A 10,403-nucleotide genomic window follows, 5' to 3' on the forward strand; every position below is an offset into this window, starting at 1 on the left:
GCACTAAGTGAGCTCATTATCAGTATCGCTTCAGTTGCGCAAAACAGGTGTGAATGGCTAAAGGTCATCATCACTGCTTACAGCGTTCGTGTTTCGTGGATCTAATTTTATGTCTAGTCTAAGGCAATATTCAGCCAGTATACATCGTAAGAGTAAATTTTTGTTTCTAATATTTTAAAAGCAGCGAAGTGGGCATTTGATTATTAAACGTAAGAGATACTCGTCGGATACTATACAATTCTTTTGTGCTAATTCCCACATTTCATTATCAATCCGGGTAAGAAAAGTGACATTCGCCAAAAAAAAAAATTGAAATTTTAAAGAAAGACTATATAATATACACTTGTTCAACTAGAGCAAAGGCATACACTTAGGATAGCAGCAACTAGTCGCCTGCAACCAATCTAAAATTTCTGCCTGCACAATGAAACCGTTCATCCAATTCACAAAATGGCGCTGACATGGGACATGATTGGTCAGTCACCGCATTTTTCGTATGTGAAACAATAGCCAACATGATAATAGCGGGCTTTACACGATTAAAGCTTCAAGAATCTCGCGCTCTTACTGTAAATGAAATATTACAATGCCCGCGACTAGCTTGCTTTTGCATTATTATTATTTTTCTTATTTATTTATTTTATTTATTCAGAAGATTAACAGCTTTACAGTACAGGTATAAAAGAAAAACTTATTATTTAAATGCCGATAATTGATCTTCATAGATTGAAAAGAAATAACAAAAGCTCGTTTCAAAAATAAACAGACATGAAAGAAATTACATTTCTGCACAACATACAAAAAGATACAAAAACATGATTAAGCACCTAAACTAGAACATCTCCTAAAAATATGACTAAGAGAAATAAGAGTTTGCTACCGTACGCTTTATACTAGAAGAAGAGGTATTAAATAGATCAAAATCAAATTTATCAATATACTTAATAAATGTGCCACAGCCACGTATAAGAAAAGCATTTTTCCTATACTTTGTATCAACAAAAGGTAAATATAAGATTGGACGACTACGGAATCTCAGTAAGTTAGTACATAAGTAAAGCTTACTTAGCAACTCAGGACAGTCAACTGAACCCTTTGCAATCTTACTTAAATAACAGACATCACTTATTTCACGCCGCAGGCTTAAGGGCAAAATATGATATTTGTGACAGCGCTCGTCATAACTATTACATTTAACTTTAGCCTTAAAATCTAGAAAACGCAGAAATCTTTTTTGAATGTTTTCAATACGCGCGGTATAAACCTGGTATCGTGGGTTCCACACTTGCGAAGAATATTCTAAGAGGCTTCTTACATACGCACAATATAATATTTTTATGGATTTAATAGTTTTGAAATCTTTAGACATCCTCATAATGAAACCCAATGTCTTAGAAGCTCTACTGACTATATGGTCTATATGTTTATCAAATATAAGTTTGTGATCATGTATGACTCCTAAATCCCTGATATGGTTCACCCTAGAAAGCATTTGACCCTGCAGTATATTTCATGTCAACTATTCGTGTGAATTTCTTCCTAAATCAGCTAGATTTATACAGTAACTGGGCTAATAAGATCACGAAATTTCATTACATTTGTGTACTATCTTAACTCTATGGGTTCCTTACATCAACAAGGCCTAGACGATAACTGGAACAGTTAGGAATCGGGACTGGCAAATTGTCATTTACGTAACAATTTCGATCGTAGGAACGACATTCTACTGCAGATATTTGCGCAGTAAGGATGTCATATATTTCTTTTAATGTTCAATATTGTTATAATGTTTTTCATCCTTGTATAATTTCAAATCTACTTAGCCTTATATTTGGTGATAAATGAGGGCTCTAAAGAAGATAAACAACGATAAAAAATAATAACAAAGAAATAATATTGTTAAAGATTTTACAATTAACTAAATCACAGTAACAATTTTTTTTAAACAACCTATACTTGATCAATTATAGATTAGACAACAAAATATGAAAAAGAATAGCAATGTAATGCGAGTGAAAAAAATTTGGAGAATCAATTAAACTGAAATATTAATTTAATCACGCGAAGGTAATAAAATTTTGCGGACTCATAATAGACAATGCTCACTTTCTCATACCGATAGAAAATCAATAAACATGAAATTTTCTTCGACGCCAATTTAAATATTTATTTGACTGTGATACCTACATATAAACAAAAATAACTGTCAATTAATAACAATACCTACTTTCCTAATTAAAACACTTTAATCATATTCACGTAAACAGACTAAATAAAAAAACACGAAACCTGATCACTTCAGATGTAGTCCATTAAAATTAGTATCGTGCATAACCTCGTACGTACGACCAGTAGCAAATAATATAAGGCTTATAATAATTACATATTTAAAAACAGGGATATAATAACCTCGAATTTTAGTTGGCCTCCAAAACAAATCATGTCAAGTGCAACAACCAAGGATACTCCAAAACTTTAGTTACCGTTGTTAAATCTACAGCAATAGCGAATTAAATTAAAAATAGCGAATTGTATGATAACAATACCCAAATATTATTCAAGTCAGGCTTTAAACATTATTTGGGTATTACATACGACCCCAGACATGAGAAAAATGTAATATGGTAAGCAACATTATTACCCAACTGTATATATTCTCACACAAACAGATCTTATCACAACATAAAAGGGCTTACGGGTTACATTAACCAAGTAATTATATTGAATAAAAGTGCACAGGTTAGTGAATTTGCTATTTTTTAAGTTAGTGACGTTGATATAGTTATTGATGATGTTTCCAAGCGTTCTGAGCGTTTTTTTCCACTTCTCATTAAAACTTTCCTTCGGCCTATAGAAAAAGTTTGGAGATCCTCCTATTATAACAGACAAAACTCTAAGAAACTGCTTTCAGTATGAAATCTAAAAATTAAATATGAACAGGAAAAATGTAAACAATGAGAACGTGCAGTAGCGTATGTGTTTACAATTCTGAAAGATTTAGTAACACTACAGGTAAATAAAGCTGCTGTAAATGTTCACCAGAGTAAGTAAAGATTAGAAAAGTATTTAATATAGTGTGAGTCACGTATTGTTGAACTCCAAACAATGCGGAAACACTTTCGTGCAGGTGGCACATACACTTCGGACGAAACATGGCTTCAGAAGTAAAAGTCGCATTGGCATGCAAAGACCCTGCAAGCTCAGAGGCTGCTCAAGAAATTTTGAATAAAGACAATTTCTGTGGAGATTTGTTGTTAAGTATTTGCTAACGCTAACGAAATTAATAAGATATATTATTGTGGATATGCGCAAATTGCGCAAGTTTCTGAATTGCAAAAATTAAAAGAAATCCAAAGCTAATGCATAGTTTTTACTTGGTCTTCCTAACAACAACAGTCGTTTTATGGAGGTCTTTGTGATTGATATACAAAGAAAGACGTAACAATAACTCACTAGAATATAATACACACACATTTACCCAAAGCATGACTTTCAATGTTCTAAATAATTACGATAGATTGCTAAACTGTGCTGTCGATAACAATGTTACATAAAACAAACGCAGTCACGACATCATATCGGTGTCATGCGCTATCCATTGTTCTATCAACAATTCATCTGACAACAGGGCAGGTAGACCAAACAGTGCACTAGTTCACACAAATGTAGACATATGCTGTGTATAAAGCATGTAACACATAACATATCAAGCTAACATAGCCGCCGTAGCCGTACAATTAACTTTAACATAATAAATCTTGGAAAACAAGTAGAAAATATAAAGACAAAAAATTCGTTCTTAAAATCCATCTATTGCACACAAGAACCTAGCTGATGCCCGCGGCAAATTTTGCCGTAAAAGATCACTTTTTCGCAATAATAAGTTATTTATATACCTTTATTCTTCCTCAGGGTTATTTACGCATTTCTAATATTAGTAGGAATAATAACATTTGGAAAGGTAGATGAAAAGATGGCTATTGATTTATTTTAAAAAGAAAAAAATGCACTTACTTTGATCATCTGAAAATTATATAATAATCAAATGAAAATATAACCCCTAGTAGTGTTGTTTTACGTAACAATCGAGGATAATCATCTGAATCACATTGAAATTTAATGTAAGTAGAAACTACTAATTAAGAAATTATCTAGCTAACTAATGAATGGCGAATGACCAATTTTATCAAAAGTATGTATATTGTTTAGGGCGCAGATTATACGATGATTCAATGACAGAATAGTTATTGAAGACATAAAGGAATGAATCATGGTTGTTTTCGTTCAGGTTCAGTTTGTCTAACAAGCGATATCTACAGATAACGAGAGTCGGTTTTGGTGATAAACTAGAATACGAGCATGTTTTGCTACACATAAAATAAAATGTATGAACAGTAATTTAAATAGAAAAAATGAGAAAATTCTTTGTATTGATGTATACGCAGACGCAGAGAGCATCATCGATCCAGCACATTTGGAAGACGGCCAAATGTGATCTCCAGCGCAGTGTGTCACGCTAATTTGTGTTAAGTATGTCGAAAGTGAGATACAGACCAGTCTCGCGACGGTAGTAAGGTCCCAGGCAGATCTCGTCTTGCCACGCGGTGCCGTGCCATCCTTCCGCCTGCCTAATGAACCGTAACTGGCAGGAACAGCAGAGTCTTCACGCTTACGCCGCCCAGCCCCACGTCGCAGAGATGAAAACCAATTTGAAACAGAGCCACGGCGCTCCGGCTCGGCCGCCCCCGGCCCGCCCTTGATGAACATTACTGCACTAGTGCCAGAACACCGCACATCACACTTTACCGCAGTTTTTGATAACACCGTTATTAGTGAAACTATAAGTGCCACACACCTAGAAAGCGCACAACATTTATAAGGTAAAACAAAGCAAAGATAACAACGCAAACAAAGTGAAAAATGCATGACTGTCCGTCGCCAGAATTATTTTTTCAGATGTATTTGCCAAAAGAGGTGAAGCTACGACAGGAGGTACGAGGAGTGCAAAAGAAGCTTCATCGACACACCTGATCATAGCCGTCGTCGTAGCTGCGTGCGGCGCGGGCGCATCGTACCAGCACCGGCCACCAGAGAGCACCACACAGCAGCCGAAAATGTAAACACATCGCGCGCCATACACTTCCCACTAAGGAACGCACTCGACTGAAGATAGGTGCGGGCGCCGCCGATGGCGGACTTTGGCAAGGTGACAATTACACGAAGATAAATCACTTTATCTCTGTTTGTCAACGTTGAGTTTTCGAGTTTGACAACTTTGTCGAACACAAGATGTGGAAGGTAGGATTCTACGCAAAAAAACTGACAGCAGAGATTGTCTTAAAGCTGATTTTTAATTGAATGAGACTAATGATGGAAATAAATTAAATACGAACACCTCAAGAAATTTCTCAAAATAATATTTAGCCAGGCGCAAGACATCACAAAAAGAATGAAGACAACTAAAATAAACTTGCGACTACATTAGGTTCTTGGCAATTGAAATTGTTTTGTTGAGCTTCGACAGTTTAGATATCAGCAATGGTTGGCGGTCACGCTGCGGAAGCCACAAAGGAAACGCGATAAAACCGATGAGTTGCGAACTTTGTCCAGTCGCGGGAATACATTGATAGTGCTACGAATCGAACAGAACTTCAAAAAATACTTTTCCGAACATTTTTAACTCGTACGAATTTGTTACATTGCGAGTTAAGCTATTTGTAGCATTGGTTATATGTAAGCCTTAAAATCGATAACCCTAGCACCTGAATGTTCATTAAACTGGAATATTTGAAAGAAAGCGATGACAAACTCTGATGTTTAATTATCATTAGTTATCATAAAAGTACAAACTAAAATTTTGGCATTATATACATATGAAGAGGTTCAGAGTTCACTATGGAGATCTTATTTGTCATTTGTCCCGTATATACTCTATCGTCAAACAAACACTTAAGTAGAACCTATACACTCGTCATTAGCGCTTCCACTAGTTCCAACTAGCATAGCCAATTTACAAAACTCAAAGCCTTAGAGAATTTCCCCAAATCGATTTTTATTATATGGTTAGAAATCATTTCATAGAAAGATTCTTCTCATTTGGAGAAAGTAAATAGAATATTTCAATAATCACGTCATTATCAATAACAGATATGGACAATTTGTTAAACTAATGACCACTAAGTAATAAACTAATTATAAAGAAAAACATCTCGGTCTTACTTATTTACTTTGTAATAATAACTAATTAGTAACAAAGAGTCAATAAGAATATTAACTATGTAGTTGTTATTTGTCTTTTAATATTTCCTTGTATGGAAAAATGAGTCATATAAGGTACACATTACATATAAACTATACGTAGGTATACGGTAATGATACCCCAATGTTTTCAAATAAAGTAAAAGGAACAACAGTTACAATAATTTTATACGTTATTGTTGATTCAGCAGTTTGATGTCAAAAATAAGAATGACTAGAAATACCTTACAATTAGCAATTCATAAAAGGTTAAACTTTGGACCAAGAATATTAATACATTTTTGTCATTGAAAATACCTTAATTAATGAGATAATGATCAAAAATCTTGTTGAACAAGGAAGAATAATTAACCAAACAAACAAACACATGAATAAGAAACCAGAAAATATTAATAATAGAGACAATTCAGACAAAACATGAATTAAATAAATATCATGAACGATGTTAATTCGGCGACGCAGTCAAAGCAATTTCCACTTATCCGCGTTATCATGAAAACTTACGCGTGATATCACTAACGATACGCAGGTCCTATTATATAAAGGAATTCTTATTTTACATTAAGTTTCACTTCACTGCAAAACACCGTGGCAAGTTCCTCAAAACAAGTCCTCAGTTATTAAAGACCGGCAGTGGTGAGCGGCAACACGACGTACCCACACCACGCTTTGGCACTGACTGACTGGACGGTTTACTACTATAGTAACTGGGTATGCATTGGAGGCTTACGTCAGACCGCTCGGTCGAGTATTGAATGAAATCGTAAGGGTGGCTTTCAGTAAGACGCCTCATAGTCATAATAGCGTAAAATACTATTTTAAAACGATCACTGAATAAAATGTACATTATGGGTAAACCTACCTACACGACTTTAATTATATCGTAAACTAATCTATCTAACTATCGTAACTATTGGTCTATTGTGTCATTGTCATAATAAATTATTTCTTCATTTGCTATCCCCATTGGCGCGTAATAAGTTTTAATTGACAAATTGTTATGTACCTATTTTTTATATTATTGTATTCAATAACACAGGACGAGAGAAGTTTAATACCTTTATAATTTACTAGCTGTGCCCGCGACTTCGTCCGCGTGGAATAGTTATTTTGGTCATCATTGATTTCAAGGATGAATAATTTTCCCCGTTTTTATTTTCACATATTCCATTATTTCTTTGCTCCTTATAGTTGCAGCGTGATGTTTTATATTCTAAAGCCTTCCCCGATAAATGGTCTATTCAACGCAAAAAGATTTTTTCAATTCGAACCATTAGTTTCTAAGATTAACGCGTTCAAAAAAAAAAATAACTTTAGCTTTATAATATTAGTATAGATAAATATACCTACAATGCAAAGTGAAAGTTTTAAATTACCTAGAACAAGAGGAAACGAAAAGTTCGTGTCTACCCCGTAAGGCTTAAAGACGTAATCATATGTATGTATTTATATTTATAAAAAATATATAATTACTTTTTGCTCTCTGATACATGTTGGCTGATCAGTTGATAGTAACTTAATACGGAAAGACAAATTTTTTTTGTTTTACTTTCTAAATGCATTTCTTTCGGTAATATTTATTTTACCAATTACCTACAAAGCATATTATGGTAAACATTTGTCGAGGTTTTTTTTTAATAAATCTGTATAACACCCAGTAAACAAGTTAATTGTAAGAGAATACATTCGTCATTGAGTGTCAAGTAGTGATTCATCCATGACTCATTTGCAAGTTAAAATGCATGTGAAATAAAATGCGGACGCAATAATTTTTTTGCATTAGCTACAATTAAGTAATGTAACCTTTTTTCAAATTAAAATATCAATTATTGCATATTGTTTACCATGAGTACCTAAATAAGTAAAAGTAGTAGGTTTAACCTGGGACCAAAACATGTTGTAAAATTTTTCCTTGAGAGAAAGGCAGAGAGACAAAGTTATTTCTTTCCATTTGCCACAATCCCAGTTCTTTCTCTTCATTCACATTTAGGAATAACTATCTTCATGCCTCAGTTACGGATACTCTTGAACTGACCTTTAACCAGACACTATCCTGATTTTTTCATAGGATTTTCAATATTTCCATTCATGCTCTCATTTTATATTTACTTTGTCAACCTGCTTGACCTTTTCAAGAAATTACAAATTAGGTTCCGAGGTACTATTGATAAGAACATTCAGATGCAACGACACAGATGAAATTTTCAAAAATGCAGGATACATTTATTTATGGTGTAACAATTAAGACATCTTGCTTTTCAGAGATTGTGGTAATTTTTGATGATCAGCTTACTTAGGCATTTAGCCTTCTGTTTCATAGGCAAACTTTTAAGCCTCTGTTAGCAGGTTTGGGATAGTAAAAACTTATGCTTATATACTTATCAAATGCAAATTAGGCTTTCATAATATTTTAATGAATTTAAATTTGCTATGATTCTTATTCTTAGCATGTCCAAATTTCCACTACTTAGCACTAAGCTTGATCTCTCAACTCACAATAATCTTGTTCATGCTACACCTCCTTGAAATTCTCTTTAATTGTTGTACCTTTGCTACCTCAACATCACCTCCTAGTTTCCACTGGCATATGCCATATCAATGCCTTAGAGCGTAACAGCCCAGCACCAAGACATTTTTAATTACATACATAAATATTATCACATCTATATTCCTTGCAGGCTAGACAGTCACCAGTCTTGAAAAGACTGAAAGGCTACATTCAGCTGTATGGTTCTTTTTTATGTAATTGTGTTTCAAATAGTGACAAGTTGTTAGCCCATCACCAACATGAAGAATTGAACTGAACACTTTGAAAGCATCTTTTCAAATTAAACTTGTAGGAGGAGTCTATGCAATACTTGATGTGTAGTTGGGACTCACGGGCTAGTAAGCAAATGAGGCTCTTTGGATCAGATTACCCGAGCTGGAGGATACAGGCACTACAAAACTGGTAACATTCTGAACTTCAAGTGGTCCCTGGGTCCTACCCAGGTCCTGTTCAGAGGGCCTGTTGCGGGTGAATAAAGCATGGGGTAAGAAAATTACAACCCAAAGGTTTGAAGTGCTTCCATAAATCAGTCCCCGTACGCTTGTAAGATAAGAACATGAGATTTTAAGTGCTAATATGCTAAACCCTAAATGTTACAACTTTAGTAAATTATGCCTATGTTAGGCACTACAGGCACAGTATCATTATTGTCTTCAGGAAATAAATTATAGAAAATTTTATGTAAAGTTGAACTAGGTACAAGTGAATTACTTCTTCTTGCTACAAACAAGTAAAACAATCTTGATTCGTTTGCCTAAAAATTTCAAATAATGTTTCTCACCTGTATTTCTAACAGCAATTCAGTTTTCCTGCGACGAATATCAATTAAAGTTTTTTGCTGCTCCGGTGTCAGCTCTGAAAACAACGGTTATATTAACCATATAAATAATCTTAAACAAGCCATTGAGGTCATGATATAATTGGAAAACAACTTGTTCTACGTCTACTCAGACAACTTATACTCATGAATCTTACCAGCATGAGTGAAAGGATCTCCATGATTACTCGCAGCATTATTTCCTCCAAGGGACAAATTTTCAAATTCACTTATCATTGCTAAAATAAAAATATAAAAAAATATAATCAAACAAAACTTGACATCGTTGTTGCTTTCGCGGCAGCCATATTTATTTACTATTTGATAGAGTGACGCAAACGTAAATGTTGCCATTACCTATACGGTGTCTATACCATTCGAACTAATCCAAAGGCACACACCTAGCTACACTGAATACTATTTTCACAAAATCGTGAATATCTCGAAAACTACTTAACCGATCTTGATAGGAGAGAGAGGGAATATTCTTCGGATGAACATTTTTGGTCATAACATAGGTTTCCATATAGGCTATAGTGATTTAAAGATGTATTACGGATGTATAAATGTTTTACTCCGGATGATATAAATTTATTACAAATATTCACAGAGTTGATTGGTTGTTGCGATTGTTGCTAATCAGAGGAGTTTCCACCTTCATAATTTAAGGCCGTCACAGACATAGCTAAGTAAATACTCGGTATAATATTTTATTAAGATGTTCACAATGTTGTAAAATTTTTATTAAAAGCGTTCCCAAAGTGTAATGTTGCGGCGAAT

The 10,403-nt window shown here is 34.1% G+C and overlaps 1 protein-coding gene across 5 annotated transcripts in view; it reads right to left on the bottom strand.

Annotated features, from left to right (window-relative positions):
• LOC106142565 (cytohesin-1) overlaps positions 1-9,943 on the bottom strand; it is a 41,501-nt gene extending 31,558 nt beyond the window's left edge. The window contains exons 1-2 of one of the 5 annotated variants that reach the window (XM_060946829.1): positions 9,782-9,943; positions 9,588-9,661 (exon numbers count right to left, since the gene is read on the bottom strand). In XM_060946829.1, the coding sequence (XP_060802812.1) occupies positions 9,588-9,661; positions 9,782-9,860 (153 nt within the window). In that variant the 5' untranslated portion in view covers positions 9,861-9,943. Of the gene's footprint in view, positions 1-4,554; positions 4,984-5,027; positions 6,125-6,762; positions 6,941-9,587; positions 9,662-9,781 lie in introns of those variants that run through there. The other 4 variants (XM_060946828.1, XM_060946827.1, XM_060946830.1 and 1 more) reach the window with 4 other exon arrangements.
• Between the last annotated feature and the right edge of the window lie 460 nt (positions 9,944-10,403).

This window comes from Amyelois transitella, chromosome 12 (genome assembly GCF_032362555.1).
Source record: "Amyelois transitella isolate CPQ chromosome 12, ilAmyTran1.1, whole genome shotgun sequence".
Lineage (NCBI taxonomy): Eukaryota > Metazoa > Arthropoda > Insecta > Lepidoptera > Pyralidae > Amyelois > Amyelois transitella.